Raw genomic sequence first — 21219 nt, forward strand, 5'->3', positions numbered from 1 at the left:
GATCATTTCCTTACACCACACACGAAAATAGACTCAAAATGGATGAAGGATCTCAATGTGAGAAAGGAATCCATCAAAATCCTCGAGGAGAACACAGGCAGCAACCTCTTCGACGTCAGCCGCAGCAACATCTTCCTAGGAACATCACCAAAGGCAAGGGAAGCAAGGGCAAAAATGAACTTTTGGGATTTTATCAAGATCAAAAGCTTTTGCACAGCAAAGGAAACAGTGAACAAAACCAAAAGACAACTGACAGAATGGGAGAAGATATTTGCAAATGACATATCAGATAAAGGGCTAGTGTCTTTTTATATAACTGAACCCACTTCTCACAGGGTATTTTCTTTCTACCAAGCTTTCAGACTGGTTAAAAAAGAAATCCAGATAGAGAAGTAAAAACCCAAAAGTTCACTATGATGAGTGCAGGTAATGGTTGGTGTCCTCACTTTGACCCAACTACAAACTAGCTTATCCTCAGAACATTTCTTTTCTATAAAGGAACCATTCTGGGAGAGAAACACCCTGCTTAACATATGCTCAGTTAAAGGCTTCAGTTAAACACGCACACACACACACAGAAAGAAATATGCACAAAGTATTCCACATTATTCATGTGCATCTGTCTCAAACTGCACTCCAGAGACAGAAGCAGAACACAGAGGCTGTGATGAATATTATACAGCTTCTAAAGAGTAAATGAATGACTTTCATTGTAGTAGCAAAGCAACTGTACATCATACACGTATATATGTGTGCACTTCTTTTCCTCTTAAAGTAAAAGCCTGCGTCCACATAATATTTATACATAAAGTAAATAATCACTTCAAACCCACAGTGGATCAGAAAAACAAAATTTGTGAATATCCTTATATCCTTATAGCCCAAGACATGAATAATAAAATCTAAGGCAAACTACCTATCCAGCTCCCCCAGAGCATACTGGAAACAAAGCAGAAGGATGGATATAATCACGACTAATGATATACTTCGCAACATATACTCTGTAAGTAGCCGTGTTCTATTTTTCATTTATACTGTGAAAATTAGTTTTGTACCTAAAAATGCAAAATGAAAAGAGATGTTGTTTAGCCTCAAGCAATCACTTCATCATTTCCATCTTTATCACTCATAAGGTTTCAGCATCTTTGAGGTTGTAATGATACCTTACAATACACCGCACGGACACAGTTTGCAAGAGAACTGTTTCAAGCGCTCCTGGTCCTCCTTGACTCCTTACACGTTAAGACTCTACTCTTCTTTTTGTTTGTTTAAAATTATTTTTATTAACATATAATGTATTATTTGCCCCAGGGGTACAGGTCTGTGAATCATCAGGCTTAACACATTTCAAAGCACTCACCATAACCCATACCCTCCCTGATGTCATCACCCAGCCCACCCTATCCCTACCCTCCCACCCCCCAGCAACCCTCAGTTTGTTTTCTGAGATTAAAAGTCTCTTATGGTTTGTCTCCCAAGATGCTACTCTTCTTTAAGAAGACTTCCTCACCCTTTATAGTTGAGCTCATTGTCATCCATCCTCTCCTCCGTCCACTGTCTCTTGTATATATCTCTGTCCAGACTTACAACTGCCTCCCCTTCCAGACAAGGAGTTCCCTGAGGCTTCAAGATCCCAGAACCTAACAGAGCCTCACTCATGAAAGGTTCTCAAAGGCTTGTGAAATGATATGAATGAGTAAATTAATCTGATCCACCCAATCTCTGTATTTAATTTTTTCCACCTGCGTTATCCTAAATATTAATAACCCTCAATCCAATGCCATTTCAGACGATTCTCCATTTCCCCCCATTTTTTCCATTTCCTAATAGAAGGGGATTTCTGATTTGAGGTACTAAACTGCTTAGTACAGTTTAGTACTAAACTGTATAGTTTAGTATATAATTGGTTCACGAAAACCAATTATAAGAATAAGTAGAATATTGTTTGCTGCTCAGGTTTATACACATGGCTTACAGAGTTTGAACAGAGAAAGGAAAGTAGTTCATACAGAGTTTGAACATAGAAAGGAAAAGGCCTTTACTCCCCATACTCATATTCTATGGTGTCATGTCACTCTATCACTCTTGCTATTGACCTTCACATCAGGTATCATTTTTATAAAGGGCCCCATTTATCACGACAAAGATGTCCTTGGCAAGGACGAAGGGAATCCATGAGTTAAATCTGTCATTCCGGAATAAATTATTTAGCACCACTTACATCCTGAAAGCTCTGAGCCGCCTACCTTGTGGTTTAGGGCACTCTCTTCTATGTTTACAATTTCCCAATAGTAAAGCAACAATTTAATTCCATAGTGCAAAATCAATACAACTTAAATTTAACTATTGGAACTGACACTATCTAGCAAACTAAAAGAATTATTCGTCCACTGACCTGAGATCATTGTAAAGCTGCTTCTACCAAGAGGTACTTAGGAACCATTCTACAATTTAGGAATGAATTCTTACTGGACTTATAACAAAGCGATGCCCTCCCTCTCCCCCCTTGCATGAAAAGAGTGGGATCCCTGGAGCCCCCTAAATTCTGATCACACAGACCCAGCTTTGACTCAACTCTATCAAGGGCCTAGATTTTGAACGTGAGATCATCCTGGAAACACAAGGAGCTATGGTGGTAGTAACGAGAGACAGCCAACCGGCTTGAAATACATTCTTTCACTAGTTTAGGGTTTTTGTCAGACACAATTGCTGATCATCGTTTTCACTCTAAATTACCTTAGTAGTGCAACTATGAGTGGGAAAGTTTGGTGCAGCCGTCAAGGATTCCAGTGTCATTTATCTGGAATGACCAGGCACCCGCCGCTTTTGTTGAGTGGCAAAAGCTGGTGCTGTTTTCAGACACACCAGCGGATGAATCTGAAAGCGGCACCCTTCTCAATGAACGAAAACTGGTGGAAACGGCAAGAAGATGGAAGGACTGAGAATAATGTTCACCCCACACCGAATATTGATCATATGCTCTGTGGAAAGTCCATTGCAGCTGAGAGCCTGAGGATGGGAAGCTAAAGGGTGAACTGTGTGGGTCTGAGCCCTTAGATTCAACAAGCTTCCGGAGTGCCCGATTCAGTCCACCTGCACGTAACTCCTTCCCTCGCACCTGTCATCAGGAAGGCTTTTTCTCTTTCAACTGCTCAGAGCAGCCAACAGAAAATTGGGGGAGGGGGGGCAGTCAGGGAGCGGGTTGCAGCAGCAGCAACCTAGTGCCAGACCAGAAGGGAGCGTTTATCAGCTTATCAGCAGCCCTATTACTCAACGGACAATTGGGGTTCCTTCCCATCCACCCTTATGTCCAACGCGCGCTCTCAAGGACAAGAGGTTAGATCCGGCAACAGCCAAAGCTAGGCCTGTGAGGCAGCAAGAGAAAGACCAGCCTCACAGCGAACCGGGAGATGCTCGAGCCCTGCCTCCTCCTCCCTGGCTCGCGATGCCGGCTCGGCCAGCGCCCCGCAGGGAAACCGGGCCTCGCGCCGGCTCAGCATCCCTCCTCCAGCTCCCGCTCTCCCTCTTCCGCCCGCGCCGGTACCACCAACCTTGGGCGTGCGGATGTGCTCCATGGTGGGCCCACGTCTGCAAGGTCCTGGGCAGGCGCGGCCTCACGCACCTGCGCGCGTCTGCAGCGCGGCGGGAGGGGCGCGGGGAGGGGGCTTCGCGCCCGGGAGCGGGCGGGCCACAGGGCTTGGCTCCGCCTCCAGGTGCGGAGGCGCCCGCGCGAGGCCGGCGTGCGGGCCCGAGGTTCCAGCGTGGCCCTAGAGCGCGCGCGCCCCCGTGTTCCGGCCACCTGCCCTGCGTGAGGCCGCCCGGCCCAGTCCTGGCTGGGGTCGCTGAGAGCGGCTGGCTCTTCTTTAAGAGGGGCAGCCAGCGTAATACTGTGACGCTACGGTTCCCCAAGACACAATGGGGGCCTTGTGTTGGGTGTGGCCTCTTGGAGGATTGCTGGGGAGTACGCGCAGCTCCGCACCGCCCATTGATGGGCTTCCTTCCAGAGCGTCCCAGGATAGGTGGGACTTCAGGGTGGGGCAGGAAAAAGGCTGCCACTTGCACTCTGCATCCTGGACGGCCTAGGAGGCTATGTCTGTGTGTTTGAGCGCGTGAGCAGCTGGCACAGCATTTGGGATAAGGGTGGCAATAATAGCAACAGTGTTAGAGCCTTAGGAGGTGTTTTATTAAGTCAGAAATCTCACATCAACCAGCCACTTAACTGTTAGAAGAGATGCCTTCCCTTGGGACCGTGTTGGGTGCTCATCTAACATCTTCACTTAGCTCTAACTGAACTAGAAAGTAAAGATACAAAACATCCATGATAAGGTGTCATTTTTCTATTCATGATATTAAGAGTAGTTGTTGCTATTGTTAATATCTCGCTATGGGGGGAAAGCCTGAGAAGAAAGGCCACCACCCACCTCTCCCAACCTTTTTTTCTTGCAACCTTAAGTGCACAACCTTCCATTATAACTAAAATTTCACAAGACTGTACATAGTTCTTAGAATAATATCCATTCAATTTTTCCCTAGCTTTTATTCATCTCTCTTTCTAATTGGATCGTAAATTCTTTAATTGTAGAGATTCTGTTTTTGTTTGTTTTTTTTTTTTTAGCTCTTGTTGTTAAGTGTATGGTAGGCACAATGCAGCTTTCTAAATAACTGTTTATTTTATTTTTTAAAATATTTATTTATTTGACAGACAGAGATCACAAGTAGGCAGAGAGGCAGGCAGAGAGAGAGGAAGGGAAGCAGGCTCCCTCCCGAGCAGAGAAAGAGCCCGATGCGGGGCTCGATCCCAGGACCCTGGGATCATGACCCGAGCCAAAGGCAGATGCTCAACCAACTGAGCCACCCAGGCATACCTGCCTAAATGATCTTAAAGGGAGCTTCCATCTCCAAGTCCATAAATATTAGGAATCCTGTATTCGTGTTGGGGTTTGCATTCTGAATGGGATAATAATCTTGGAATTATGTGATTTCAGGGCTCTTCTATCCCTCTACTGGTATGGAAATCAAGAGTTTACCTGGTGAGTAATTTTTGCATACCACTGACCTTCATATTAGCATAGTTTTTTTTAAGTACTCACAACACTAACTGGTACATGAAAAGACATAAATCTGAACGATGTACATGGTCTAATTTTAAGAAAAATTTTCCAGATTAGTTCAGAAATCCATCTTCTACTATCATAGCTATAAAATCAGCATTAGGTTAAAATGAGTCAAAAATTACATTCAAATTACTGGGGCAAATTAGCATAGAACAAGCTATGTTAATAATAAATTTATAAATTTATATTTTTAAAAATTTATAAATGAAATAACAGGGAAAGAAATCTCTATAAGTAGACATTTTAGTCTGCTCTAACAATTCTCAGAAGAACCCAACCTCCCCAACTCGTCCCTCAGCCCCAGTGAGTATTCAGATTATTAGATCAGAAACTGTGTTGACCCTTGCCAGCACTCAGCATTTTCTTCTTACACTGCCTCGTATCTCCAAGTTTCACTGCTTCTCTGAACCACCACTCCCTGCAGCAGAAGAGATTAAACAAAGCAGCAAGGGTTAGAGGGCAATGACTTGAGGGAATATAGAGTACATCACTGAAATGCTAACTATGCTGCTTCTAAGTAGGGCAAAAAAAGAAACTAGCCACTCATTTATTTAAGAAACATTGACATGAATTGCACTAACATGGATGGAGTTAGAGTATTATGTTAAGTGAAATCAGTCAATCAGAGAAAGACAAATACCATATGATTTCAATCATATGTAGAATTAAAAAAAACAAAACAGTGAGGAAAGGGCGGAAAAAAAAAGAGAGACAAACCAAGGGACAGCCTCTTGACTATAGAGAACAAAGCGGTGGTTACCAGAGGGGAGGTGGGTGGGGGAATGGGTGAAACAAGTAATGGGGATTAAGGAGTGCACCTGTTGTGATAAACACCGCGTGTTGTATGGAAGTGTTGAATCCCTACATTGTACACTTGAAACTAATATAACACTATGTTAAACTAACTGGAATTAAAATAAAAACTTTAAAAAAATTAACACTAATTAACTAATGGTCATACACAAGTTGCTGTAGCAGATGCTGGGAGACTGAAAGGAGATTTAGGGGAGAAGGATTCCAAGTTCCGTACTAGTGATGCAGACAACACCGAGGAAATGAAAAGTAGACCAACAAAGACGGCAACAGAGCATGTGGAAATGCCAAAAGGAGCCTCAGGGAGATTGATTCACTTCCTGCATTTTCCATATTAAGTATACAGAAAATAATGGGTATCATAGACTTAGTTCTTGAAGTTTGATATTTGGTGTGTCTAGAACAAACCATGGGAAATTTGGTGAATGCTGCATCTGGGTCTTCAAGAAGCAGAAACCTCTCCATCTGGCCCCAGAACCAAGAAGTGAGAAAGGGAGAAAAAACTTACTCTTAAAACCCTATGTAGGGCGCCTGGGTGGCTCAGTGGGTTAAGCCACTGCCTTCGGTTCAGGTCATGATCTCAGGGTCCTGGGATCGAGTCCCGCATCGGGTTCTCTGCTCGGCAGAGATCCTGCTTCCCTCTCTCTCTCTCTCTGCCTGCCTCTCCATCTATTTGTGATCTCTCTCTGTCAAATAAATAAATAAAATCTTTAAAAAAAAAACAAACCCTATGTAATTACAGACGGATGAACACCTAGATTTGTACTACGTCAGCCTTTGTCCAATGGGTTGACCAATGGCGATTTTTCTCCAGTATTTGTGAGTCCTTGATGGAAAATAAGTAGAAGAGCAAAATTCTGGTCATCATCAAGCAAAATATCAGACAGTAGGATTAAGATCTAGTGCCCTGCATATTCATCAGTCTACTTCTTCCCTAAGGCACAATATAGTTATCCTCATTTTATCATTAATGTCTCATTTTTCAGGGGTTTTTACCTTGTAAAAATGGGAGATATGACTGTATGCGTCATTATTTAATTCTCCTCTTCTTCATGGGGACACAGGAGATTGTACTTTTCAACCCTGTTACTGTTGGTTGGGTCCATGTGGCTATTTCTGTCCAGTAGATTGTGAGAAGTAACATGTATCATTTTGGGGGTGAGGTCTTTCAGCTTCCTCTGTCCTGTCTTTTTTTTTTTTTTTTAAGCTTTATTTATTTTAGAGAGCTAGAGCATGCACAAGTAGGGGGTGGGGCCAAGGGAAAAGGACAGAGAGAATCTCAAGCAGACTCCCCACTGAGCATGGAGCCCCATACAGGGCTCGAACTCATGACCCTGAGATCCTGACCTGAGCTGAAATCAAAAGGTGGACACTTAACCAACTGAGCCTCCCAGATGCCCCTTCTTCCCTGTCTTGATATTTGGAGATCACATCTTAAGATTATAGAGAAAATTATGATGGAAAATTCACTCTAAATATATGATGTGACTGAGACCCGAAACTATTCAGCATTAGATTGAAATGAAGAGAGAGACTGTTTGCCCAAGTCATTACTTGGAAAGCAGTTACTCTGAAGAGCCACAGCCAATACTTTTGAGTGAAAAGAACACATATTTTGTGGTCATGGTTGTTACATGAAGCCTCGGAGATTTAAGCATTTATGTTTTGTACCTAGACTAGCCTATCCTGACATTAGAGAGAGAGTCAGCATAATATCCTGTCTCCACCTTCTGTGTTTCTGAAATTTTTAAAGGGGGTTGAAAACGTCCTTAAAGAGATCTAAAGACATATGTCAGATGCCAAGACCTAAAGTATGCTACTATGTATTACTATATATTACGCTACTATATATTACCAAACTTCTGGGGAACATCTTCAGAAATCTTTATCACATAGATATTCTAATTGTAAATAATATGGCTATAGGAATTTTTAAACAAAAACTTGATATTAACTGGGAACTTTCCCAAAATCTTGTGATCTTCAGTGGCCTGAGGAGATTTGGCTACTTATCAAATACTTGCAAGACTTTTTTTTTTTTCCAGAATACTTACATTTCTCCTGAGGCAACTAAAACTTCTGATTTGACAGTGAAAACCAAAAAAAAATGTTTCCTCAGGGGATAGTATTGTTAACAATTACAAACTCAATGCAGTCCTCTTCAGCACTATCAGACCTCCATGGTCCGTGTTATGTGTGGAGGAGGGCACAGTCTCAGAGACACATGTATTAGATACCCAGTGTAACAGAAACAGAGCTGTAGTGGGGGTTCTACCTGCAGAAAAAAAACATAGCATCCTCCCCTTCCACATTTTGATCCACTGGATGATGCAAACTATTGACACCTTCTTTGGCCTCGCCCTGTCCCAGGTAAAGAGTGTGAGCGCTCTGTGGATGGCAGGCAGCTCTGCCCTTTCTCTAGGAACTAAGAAGGAAACTGGAGAGCTCATAAAAACAGCACCTACTCTGTGAACAGGCAAGGTTTTAAAATAGTCTCTTACATTTTGTTCTCCTTCCAAGAAGGCACATGGCTCAAATCCAAGTCTGTCCTTAGACCACTTAGGACTGTGTATTGCCTTTCCACGGCCATCCCTTTGACTGTCACTTTGATGCGAATAATTCCCATATCAGTATTTTTAAACCTCAATTCTCTCTCTGCCTCATGTATTACGTTTCTACCCACTCACAGAGTGCCTCCACCCAGAGGTTTCACCAATGCCACAAACTAGATGTGGTTGAGAACATGGGCTCTCGAGGTGGACAGGCCTATTTTCCTATCGCAGCTCTGGCCTGTATAGGCTGTGTGACCTTAAGTCAGTTTTCTAAACACTGGGCCTTAGGCTTCTCAGCTGTAAGATGGGCATAATAATAAAACCTGTATTACTTTGTGTCTCAGGCTAAGGAATAGATCTTTCTCTATATGGATGTTTATTGTATCTACTATATCTTTATATGCCTTAAATGGTTCCAAATTTAAAAAAAATCAATTGCAAAAAAATAGTAAATAATTAACCTCCTTCTCAGGATGGATGTGACAATTCAATGAGATTGGGCACATATTTTGCAACAAATACTTTTTGAGTGCTCACCTTGTGCCAAGAACTGGGGATAAAAATATGAACCAAAGCAGTTAGAGCCCCTGCCCTCAAGATGCTTCAGCTTAATGATACCAGCTACCTTATTACTTTCTACCTAATACCAGAGCCACCTCTTGACCTCAGAATTTCTCATGTTGGTCCCAATCACTCAAGCTCAAAATCTCGGGGTTTTTTTTTGCTTATGCCCGTCTCGGGCCCCCATGTGCAGACCTATGGAGATTCCCTCCCCTGCAGGCACTCCTTCAGTGGATCCCTCCACCATTCTTAAATCTCCAGTCATGACTCTAATTCAGGTCTCACTGCTTCGTCCTGGCTGGAATGGTAGGCTCTGCTGCCAGATTCCTCTTTGTAAAAAGCCACTTCAATCATGGCCCTCTTCAGCTGACAAGCCTTCAAGGGGTTTCCAGCTGCCTTCTGAATTCAACACCATTCCCTTATTCTGTCATTTCAGGCCTGCCCACATCCTGCCCTTCTCTTGTACAAACTCAGAGGAGCCAGTCTGTGGCACTAAGGTGCTCCACAGATCTTTTTTTGAATGTGTCAATTAGGGGACTAATCACTTTCTGTATCTTGTACCGGCTTATCTCTATGTCTTTGCTCCTATGGTCCCTATCTGTCAAATTATTTGAGGTTTCAAAATGCACTTTAGTTTTCCCTCCAGAGGCAGCTCTTCCAAAATAGCTCTTGTCTTTTCAGTCCAATAAGCAGAGATTGTCATAAGCAGTTTGTTTTCATCTAGAAGCATGCTTCTATGCATCTCTGTCACAACTTGTCCACGGGGGACCTTGACTGGTCTGCTCTCCCAGGAGTACCATGCTGGCCTACTGCACTGACAACATCGTGCTGATTAGACCCGATAAGCAGAAAATAGAGGTGCCCTAGATGCCCAAGCAAGGCACTCACGCTTGAGGGTAGGCATACGTTCTAGGAAAACTCAGGGGCCTGCCACCTCAGTGACGTTTCTGGAGAGAAGCCATAGTCTGGGACATAGCTTTAACTTTCCAGAAGTTGAAATAGCTTCTCCAGTGTGAAAGGCATCTTGCTTTACTTTGCACGCCGAACACTTCTCGCTCTAACGTGTTACTGACCTGCCAGCTCTGAGTGGGGCCATCCAGCTGGTTTGGGTTGTAGTTGAAACACATCCACCATGGTAGCCTTTGACCCCAGCAGATACAGATGTGCTCAATGCATATGCACAGCAGATAGGGGTTGGTACGGAGCCTCTGCAAGCTGCAGTTGAGGAACCACATGTGGTCCCTTGCATGGCCCACCACAGTGCCTTTGTGCTCATTTTAAAAAGTTTCGTTTATTTTTAAATCTGGTAAAATATACATAACTCAAAATTTACAATCTTAACCGTTTTTAAGTGTACAGTTTAGTGGTGTTAAGTGCATTCACATTGTTGTACAATCATCACTACTATCCATTTCTAGAACTCTTTATCTGTGACACTAAAACCCCGTACCCATAAAACAGTAACTTCCTGTCCAGCCCCCAGGCCTCCAACCACAAAGGGTGGAGGGGAGGGCACTTGTTCCAGTGGGCAGAGCTCTGTGCAGTTTTCCTGGGAACTTCATATGCCTCAAAGGATAGATGGCTAGGTGTACAGATCTATGCCAGTTTAAGGCCTGTGACCACCAATTTGCTCAAATGTCAGGAACTTGAAAAAAAAATGAAGACTGGCAATGAGAACTAAGGAAATATTTATGGACTGATGTCTCAGAATGAGCCCAAAGTATGAAAATATTACTGTTCTATATAAATACTATAGGACATCTGATTCAGTGACACTGTGACATTGTCAATAATTATATGGACAGGTTGATCCATTTCATTTGTTGTCAGTCATTCAAGACCTTCCCAACCTTGGCAGAGCCCACTGTACAGACTCCTGTATGAGTGACCGTCATGGTAGGGATCAAGGTTGTATATGAATTCCGCAGCGTGGCCTTCCCTCACTGATTCTGATGTGAGTACCACCATCGCTGAGTGCCCAGTCTGCCCACAGGGAGACCGAGGCTCAACCCCTCCCTTCCTTCACCCTATGCGACACCATCCCTAGTGGCACAGCCTGCCACCTGTGGTAGGTTGATTATAGTGAACCCCTCCCACTGCGGAAGGAGTAGGTATTTTTTCTCCATAGAATAAATTTACTTTAAATATGAATTCATCTTTCCTCCCCATAATACCTCTGTCAGCACCTTATCATTGGGCTTACTTCATGCTTATTCACTCTCACAGTATCCCGCAAAATATCTCTTTGCACCAAAAAAAAAAAAAAAGTGTTACGCAAAAATAAGAAATGGGTGAAAGTCCACAGGATTCATTGGTCTTGTCATAAATGCATTTACTCAGAAGCTGTTAGTCTCATAAATTCATAGAATGACCTATTAAAGACTCTGTTATGACACCAACTAAGAGGTAAATTCCTTCAAATACTGGGGGGATGTCCTACAAGATGGAGTGTATGCTCTGAATGAATTTCCAGTATTATAGTCTGTTTCCTGTAGGTAGGAAATATGAGTCCAGGAAACCAGGGGTGGAAATGGGAATAGTACCTCTTATTATGAAACCTCTTGAAGCACTTACTATTTGTTGCTCCCTGACTCTAAATGCTTCCACTGGGGGGCACAACAATGGTTTTATTGAACTGGAAATTGAGATTGCTGTGATGCTTCTCATGCCATTAAACCAAGAGCAAACCAAAAAGAGGATACGTCATTAGCCATGGAGATTGGCCCAAAGTATCCAGAGGGAAACAGGGTTGCTGTGATTGGGGGATATGCTTTTCATTTTTACCCATTTTCAGTTGTACACTCAGTTGGGTGCCTTTGTGGGGTAGGTTGGTACTCAGCCTGCATCACAGGCTTCCCCAATTCTTCAGACATTAGCAAATATCTGTCCAAGGTTCAAGTTTTTATAAATTCAGGAAGCTCTTCAGCTCCTATGGAAAAAATCATATTCCAATGGACCCCCACGGGACTGGATTTGCCTCACCTAACAGTCTGGAAACATCTGGGCCCCAGTTCCAGTCCAGCCAGAATTCCTGGTCACATTTTGATTAGTGAAACATTAGAAACAACAAATAACAAGAATAAATAGAATTATTAAATAAAATGTTGTGTGGCCATATATTAAATACTGTATGAGTTTTAAATTTTTTTTCAAAGAATACTTAATGACAGGAAAACGCTTCTGGCAAAATTTTAAACCCAGAAACCAGCTAAAAAACTATATATACAGTATGATCTGAGTCGTGCTTCAAAATCCATGTGTGCCTGTGTGTGTATGTGTGAAAGTAAAGAGAAAGAAAATGGAAAAAAGAAATATACAGATATAGCAATTAGATCTAGGTAGTGGGTTTGTGGGTGATCCTAATTTTTAAAAAATATTTTATAAAACTGTTGCAGTCACTATGGAGAACTGTTTGGAGGTTCTTCAGAAGGTTAAAAATAGAGCTATCCCACAATCCAGCAAATGCACTATTAGGTATTTACACAAAGGCTACAAAAATATAGATTCTAAGGGATACACGCATGCTGATGTTTATAGCAGCATTATAACAATAGCCAAACTATGGAGGGAGCCCAAATGTCTACCAACTGATGAATGGATAAAGAGGTGGTGCGCATGTGTATATATATATATAATGAAATATTGCTCAGCCAACAAAAAATTGAAATCTTGTTATTTGCAATGAGTGGATGCAGCTAGACCGTATAATGCTAAGTGAAATAAGTCAGAGAAAGAAAAATACCATATGATCTCACTCATATGTGGAATTTAAGAAAGAAAACAGATGAACATATGGGAAGGGGTGGGGAGAAAGGAGAGAGGAAATAAACCATAAGAGACTCTTAACAATAGAGAACAGACTAAGGGTTGATGGAGGGAGATTGGTGGGGGATGGGCTAGATGGGTGATGGATCTTAAGGAGGGCACTTGTTGTACTGAGCACTAGATGTTGTCTGTAAGTGATGAATCACTGAATTCTACTCCTGAAACCAATATTCCACTGTATGTTAAATTTAAATTTTAAAAATATTTTACAAATATTCATGTGCATATTTTCATAATCATAAACAACATGATTTTTAAAAGGCCATTTCAAATCAATAATCAATAATTGTGACATAGTGTCATGACTCAAAGCAAATATTTTTGTGGAGAATAAGCTCTATTTTTTTTTTTTAAAACAAAACATAAGTTGGATATTAAGGAGTTGAGAGAACTTCTAAGTATATACTTCCTAAAATTTCAATTCAAAAATAATCTTTCTGAAAAGTAATCCTTTTTTCCAGATAAAAGCAGGCTTATTCTCCATGAGGAAACAATAAAAGCAAAGATCCCAAATGTAAAACAATAGCTGGAAAAAGAGAAGAGGAGGGTACTCCCTCTTGAGTTGTCAGGATCTTGGCAGTGTGTTTTTACAACCAAAAAAAAAGAAAGAAAAAAATTTTCTATGAAGTACATTCAAGTTTGTAGGAATGTTCTGTGGTGCTTTAAAACCAAGTTTCTGTAAAAATGACTTAATTCATCTCTAACTTTTAGTAAAAATCTGAAATGTACCTTTGATGTTTGGGCCATGGGATTTACATAATTAATACAACTGACCTTAATCTCCCTCTTTTTTTTATTTAGCTACAGATGCTAAATATTGGCAAAATGTGTATGAACTGGGAACTTGCAACCAGGCCCACTCAAGATTGTTAATAAACAAATATAAGAGTTGTTCTTGGGCTGCCTTACGGTTTCTTGTGGAGATGATGAGTAATTTTGAATGATGGCTCTGCAAGGAAATTCTTCTCTTCTTTGACAGAGAGAACATTTTTGTAAACAAAAGCAGTGGATTTGTTCAAAATGATGAACTAACAAGGATTTGATCTGTACCTGCCTTGCTGAGAACCATATATGTTCCCATTTAGATCTGGCGTCATTACAGACTGCCTCGCCACTGCACAAAACAGCTCAAACAGAGCACAGGATGGGAATCCCATTATTTTCAGGCAGAACCATAGATCAAGTTTGTTTTCAGTGTTTTGTCTGTGGGTCATTCTACCATTTTGCAGGGAGTCTCCTTGGATAGTCGCTGATTGATAAATGAATTCTAGTCCAGAAGTCATGTGGTAAGTAGGCTGGATAGTGCTGAGTCTTCACAAATAATGACTAAATTTCTGGGCCAACCCTTAGAAGGTGATACCAACAATGGTACTAATTATGTTTACACTGTATTGAGCTTCTATTTCTAACATGATGTCTGCATCTAACATGATGTCTACTTCATGGCTTGGCCATGCAGTTTAGAAACAGGCCTCCCTTAGAAGCAGAAGGGGGCACCTCACAAGCCAGGAATAGTAGTGCCAGCAGCCTTCAGTGAGAGGGGTGTGAACACAAGTCACTCCTCGTGAGGACCAGTATCTCAACTCTTTCTCATTTAGCTTGCTAGTTAAAGACTATCTGGAGAGTCCATGGTCTTGCAGACTATGAAACAATATTCTAAAAGGATGTAAGGTTACATCTATATAACCATGTATGTGACTATTTTTGCAGTCATATGTAGAATATTTCAACCCGATAAAGTGTCAATAAAAGATCCACTTCATAGCTTCATTTCATCCATACCTGAATTTTATGGAAATATATTTTTTAAGATTTTATTTATTTATTTGACAGAGATCACAAGCAGGCAGAGAGGCAGGCAGAGAGAGGAGGAGGGGAAGCGGGCTCCCTGCTGAGCAGAGAGCCCAATGCAGGCTCGATCCCAGGACTCTGGGCTTTAACCCACTGAGCCACCCAGGTGCCCCAAAATTTTATGGTAATATTAGTGAGCATTTGTTCATTCATTTTGGTCTTGGGAACAGTAAACAGAGAATTTATAGAGGGAGATGTTTGAATAGAGATAGTTCTATTATTTTTTTTTAAGTTGAGAAAAACTGATCTTAATCTATTTTAACCCACAATATCCTGGTCCAGCTTTGAAAGCATTGCTTAAACTCTAAAAGTTTTGAATTGAAGAAGGCAAGAAAGAAGGGAGGGGTGGGGATGTCTAAATAATGACTCCCCATGACCTTCTATTTAGTGACCCATCTTCGTATTCCACTATCCCTGAAAACCAAAGCAGGATAATAGACTCACAAGAAACTAAAAATAGAGCTTCCATCACTACAAAGCCTAAAAATATTACAAAATGTGGGGTGCCTAGGTGGCTCGATCAGTTAACCATCCAGCTCTTGGTTTTGGCTAAGGTGGTGACCTCAGGGTCATGAGATACACCCCCACGTGGGACTCCTTGCTCTGCAGGGAGTCTGCTTGGGATTCTTTCTCTCCCTTTCCCTCTCCCCCTCCCCCCACTTGCGTGTGCAAGCATGCTCTCTCCCTCTCTCTCAAATAAATAAAAAATACATTAAAAAATTACAAAATTTCGGAATCAGAAGCTCTAAACCCAAAGCTCACAGTGAGTGCTTTGTGTTAATTATTTTTGCTTAATTTAGTTTTGCTTCATTTCCCTGTGTTGAGAGGCATGCTACATTTCTCATTAATGGTATTTTGGGTGGGGCAATTAATTCAGAGTGCAAAACTGACCCACAAATTGCAGGATATGTATTGTCCTTGATCTCTGGACACCAAATGCCAGTGGAATCCCCCTTGTGACAAGCAAAAATAGTCCCTCCCTCAAGCCATCCTCAAATGCCCCCTGGTTCCAAAGGCCCATCCAGGTTAAGAACCGCAGTAGGGAATTCACACTTACTTTCACAGATGTCAGCTGAAGTTGAAGAGGAAAAACATGGAATTGGTGATAGACAAAGTAGAAAAGTAGTAAGACTAACAACTACTATTTATTGAATCCTTTCTGCATGCCAGAGCTCATAACAGACCTATAAGGAGAGGAAAAAACAAAACTTAAACATTAAACAACTAATTCAAATCACAGAAGCGTCAGGGTGGTGCCAAAATCTGAACTCATGATTATCTTACCCCATATCTTAAGCTCTTGTTCATCAAACCAGCTAGCTTACTCTTTTAAGTTCATTAAGCTAAGTCAACTGACCTTTAGACAGCTCCATCGGTTTGACCAAAAACCAGATTTTGTGCAAAGCTAATACACTCATTTATACATCTACACAGTATACCTTGAGCGAAGCTGGTTTTTCTCAGTCTGAGCCACAGACTTCTTTTTAATAATTAGGTAGAGTTCTTACAGTTCGTAGGTAGATATGGATGGCAATACCTCCGAAAATTCTTATGAAGTCCTTAAAATTTATATTGAGACTAGTCGAATTCATCGTCTATAAAGTAACAAGAATATAACCAAGAAGTCTCTGAGTCTTTCTAGCCTATGGATTTGTCTTCCACTGGTTCATTGTCTCCACTTGCTCAGACAGAAATTCCTGTCTCCAGAAATGTTCCCGTCAGGCATGTGAAGGCATTCCTAGAGGCTTGCTCAGATATGCCCAGGAACACCTGTTCTCCTCAAGCTGGTCTCCAGTCTCTGTCATGAAAACCCCAGCTGGGGGTACCTTATCCATTGCTACTGAAGTCTTCAATGAGGGGGTGAACATCCATGCCAAGAGAGTTGTTTCCTGACACCTCCAGGCTGACTGTTTTGACCTCTCAGAGCCATACTGGATTTCCCACAGAGGTAGGGAGGATACTTTTCTTCTCAACTCTGGGCCACATTTTCCTGAGCCACAAAGTGCCTCTGCTTGAGCCCAGAGTCCACAATATTTCTCATGAAGTTTCTTTAGTTTGGGCCTCACCCATTTTTACATTGGTGCTCAAACCTGATGGGGAGCAAACACTATTACGGCAGTTATGCTTCCCACTGTCCTTGTCTCTAAAGAAAATATAAGCAAAACTCCTAATTTTGGCAGTTAATTGTATGTGTCAACTTAACTAGGCTAAGGTGCCCAGTTGTTTGGTGAAAAATCAGTTTCAATGTTGCTGCGAAGGTAATTTTGAGATGTAATTAACATTTACATAAGTAGGTTTTGATTGAAACAAATTATTCTCCATAATGTGGATGGGCCTCATCCAATCAGTTGAAGGCCTTGGGAGAAAAGACAGGGATCCCTGAAGAGGAAGGAATTCTGCCTCCAGACTTTGCAATCAAGAATGCAACATTTACTCCTGCTGGAATTTACAGCCTTCTGGCCTGCTCTGCAAATTTTGGACTTGCCAGCTCTGACAATCACATGAGCCAGTTCCTCAAAACAAATCTATCTAGATCTAGATATAAATGTAAAGAGTAGATAGGTATAGATATAGATTTATAGATGTAGAATAGATATATAGAATATATATAGGATAACAGGATAATACAATTATATATATATACACACACACATATATATATAGGATATATATACTATATATATTTACTATAATCTTATATATATTATATACAACATATCATATAATATAATCTATCTCCTAATATATTATATATATTATATATCTCCTATTGGTCATATAATATATATTTTATATATATATATATATTATATATATAATATATTTCCTATTGGTTCTGTTTCTCAGGAGAACCCTGACTAATACACTTATCACATCCTCTTTCAGACAATCTAAAAGTACTCAATTGTAGCGACTCATATAAACAGATGCTCAGAGACTTGACCTGCTTGCAAGGTCAGCAACCAGACACTGATCGATTACCCTTTTGAGGTCCTCTGGAACACCACTTTTTATTGTCAGTAATGATTTATACAAGATATAAGGTGGGTTAGAATATCAGTCTCAGTTTCTCTCACTTAGGACTTGAACAAGTGTTGCTGAGGGAATACCCACCGTGCTGGTCTCGTCTCGTGTTCCTTCCTTCGATAGTTGGCACCAGGACGTCTGCTTCAACAACATTCCCACCACCACAATTTCTACTTCTACCACTACTACTACAATTAGCTAACATCCAATGACCATTTCTTCTTTAACCCAGATGTCAGCTGCGTTATACTCACTCTGTGAGATAAAATTGGCTTGAATCCACAGTCAATACCTCATGAAAATCCAAAGTTATGCAGATTTTTTAGATGAGAAGGAACGTCAACACAGGCTCTGGGGTCCTGTTGCCTTTCTTGCATGGTGTGTCCTCTTAGACTTACAACTCAGCTTTTTTCTCTATTTCTACCTAAAACAACCAGACCAGTATTATATATAATGCTGATCATTTTTAAGGATTTTTGCAGTTGCTTAATGTCACAGCACTCAATAGTACTATCAGTCTGAAAGAGCACATTAGTGTAGTGGATAATACTTGAAATATTAATTGAAGTTCCCTCTCCTTACATTTTCTTTTATCATTATCTTTCATTATCATTATCTTTATCTATCATTATCATTATCTTTCCTACTCAAGTGAATTATAACATCTTTCATTTACACTTAAGAGGTCTAGTGTAAACTAGAACCAAAAAGCCTTTGAGTAGCAGAAGCCCGAGCTGAGAGCCACAAACCTGGAAAAAAAAATCTTTTGAGTTTAAAATTTAGCTTTAATTATCAAGAGTCAAAGCCAGAAGGAAGAAGACACCAGGTTTATCCTCAAACAATAAACAGGGAAAAGAAGGATGAAGAGCCCATTTCCAGCCACACAAGAAGAGGATAAAAGACTTTTCTTGGCTGGGGGAACGGAATTCAAAGAGGAGAGAAAGCAAGAGAGGGAATTTGTGTCTCTGGCCCCTGGCCCTACTCCTGACCCGGGCTGAGTCCAGGTAGGGAAGGCAACTGGAAATCCAAAGCAGGAAAGGACCTAGGCCTTTGTTCTCAGAGCCTCGCCTGGAAAAGCTGTGAGTCTCTGCATCCATCCTGGCACCAGGAAAATCTGAGAGCTGTGCCCAGACATGTGGTCTAAGGCAACCTCATGCATCCTGATGGTGATATGGGAAGAGCAGCAGAAAGTTACTGTGGCCCTGACAGGGTGATGGAGATGGTACCCAGGTCAGTGGACATGGAGGGAACTGGGATCTATGCCCTAATAACCAGGACCAAGAGTGACCTGCAATGAACAGATAATCAGAAGGGTTATCAGGAGGACAGGGCTTCTTTTGGGACATTGGGACACCACGCATTAAGACACTGGTGGGATAAGCTGCAGCTCAGCAGCTGCATGAAATGGACCCAGAATGACTGAGTACCTTGCACCCTCTTCCCCTGACCAGGATGATAGTTAAATTCCCTTCTTTCTGGGACTTATGTCACCTGCTGGGCAGAAAGGAGGAGAGCATTGAGGGACAATGAGAATGATTGAGAAGGTAATAGTCATAATCCACAGAGTTTCAAACCCTGAGGATCTGAGCTAACCTTGAATCAAGATTACTCTTGTCACCACCCATTACATTTAGTTTAATATTAGAGAAATGAAGAAAGATACAATTTTGCCTACCTGTTCAATATATGGGGAAGGTCTATAAATTTTTCATTTAAAACATCTGTCCTTTCTGCTGTTGAAGCACTGCTGCATTCAACATGGGAAGTTTCTCACCGGCCCTTCAACCAGTCCTCTTTCTCTTGGGTTTTCTCCACTAGCACACACTTCTCTGTGCCTTTCCCACCATGATTGCCTTGTGAACGTCAAATTCTGTTTCTGTAACCTGCAAAGCAATTCAGCACTCCCCAACTCTGATTCTAACCACATACCAACCAGTTAGATCTTCAGCAGCTCGAAGCACTTTTCCATTGAACAGAATCTGACCTTTGAAGTCACTTTGGGTTAAGTATGGCATCTTTCTCCTTTCACATCTATGTACCCGTTGTGTTTTGTACTTCACCTTACACTAATGCATATAAGAAAACTGATAGAGGCTCAGAAAGAAAATGAAAAGAGGCATAGATCAGAAATTTTGCAGGTAGTACCCAAATCATGTAATAATAGACACTGTCTTGCAAAAATTCCTAGTTTTGCTTGTGGGCTTGCATGATGTCCTTGAAAGTTACATCTTGATCATTCTTTTCTTTTGAGGGTTTGGATTCCTTCCAATCTAATTCTCTGGGTTTACTGGTTAACAAAATGGCTGATGGCTGATGGCTCTGTCTCTCCAACTCAAGACCTCATTATCTGCCTTCTCACTTTGGCAAGTTGCTCGGTAGTACAATCAGCCGCACTGCCTTCTGAGGCCTGAGGGAATCTTTTAAATCCCCTTTGATGAGAATAGTCATTTCCTGCCCTGAGTTTCAACTGAAATTTGATCATGAACATTTCCTGTATATCTCTTGGGAAACAGTAGCTAAGGGGTGGTATTATTGCTCAATCCCTTTATGTCTCCTCTGTGGACTACCAGGGTCAGGCAGAGCAGTGTTCCTGTCACCTCCTTTGGGGAAAATGACTTCAAAGGGGAATTGATTTACACTAGTTCCCAACCACTGTTCTCACAAAATGGAGTGGGAGAAAGAGAGCTGTGTATACAGGTGGAACCACGCAAAATACTTTGCCCTAAACTGAAAATGTATGTGATTGGAAATGCCCAACAGCTCATGAAAAGTAGACACTTCAGACATTTTTGCATTTGTAAAGAGGACTGAAGAAAAGAACACATTGCATATAACCTTGGAAAACCAATTATCATTACAAATTTCGTCTGCTTTAAGGTTATTTCATTCTAAAACAGTAACAGTTTTTGAGATTTATTGAAAATAATCATAGCTGGAAAAAGAACTAATCTTTGGTGAGTTAGTAAACTGTGCTACAGTCACTGAGTAGTCCAGTAAATTAAACTCAAATCCAAATTGATATATTTCTCGGTTTTAAAAGCCCTATTTATCCCAGGTAGGCAGGTTGGTCTAACAATCTAAAATCAATGTAACTCACCATATTAATAGACAAAAAACTCTACTATATGATTGTCTCAACAGATGAAGAAAAATTATTTGGCAAAATCTGACATCTATTCCTAATTAAAAGAACAAGAATACAAGGAAGCTTCCTCCACATGAAAAAGGGCATTTACAAAAACAAACAAACAAAAAACAAACAAATGAGCAAAATAAAACCCAAAAACTATGGCTAACATCAAACTCAAAGATGAAAGAGTGAAAGATTTCTCTTTAAGATCAGAAGAAGTCAAGGATGTCCACCCACCACTGTTCCTCAACATTATACTAGAGTTTCTAGCTAGAGCTATAAGGCAAGGACAGGAATTTAAAGATTGAAAAGGAAGAACTAAATCGATCTTTATTTGCAATCAGTA

The 21219-nt window shown here is 41.1% G+C and overlaps 1 protein-coding gene across 1 annotated transcript in view; it reads right to left on the bottom strand.

The window, feature by feature from the left end:
• The window catches only part of MTMR7 (myotubularin related protein 7), a 106040-nt gene extending 102311 nt beyond the window's left edge, over nucleotides 1-3729 (bottom strand). Inside the window, exon 1 of the mRNA XM_047716110.1 lies at nucleotides 3552-3729. Coding sequence (XP_047572066.1) covers nucleotides 3552-3575 — 24 coding nt within the window. The 5' untranslated portion in view covers nucleotides 3576-3729. The remainder of the gene's footprint in view (nucleotides 1-3551) is intronic.
• Between the last annotated feature and the right edge of the window lie 17490 nt (nucleotides 3730-21219).

Source organism: Lutra lutra, chromosome 2, assembly GCF_902655055.1.
Source record: "Lutra lutra chromosome 2, mLutLut1.2, whole genome shotgun sequence".
Taxonomy (NCBI): domain Eukaryota; kingdom Metazoa; phylum Chordata; class Mammalia; order Carnivora; family Mustelidae; genus Lutra; species Lutra lutra.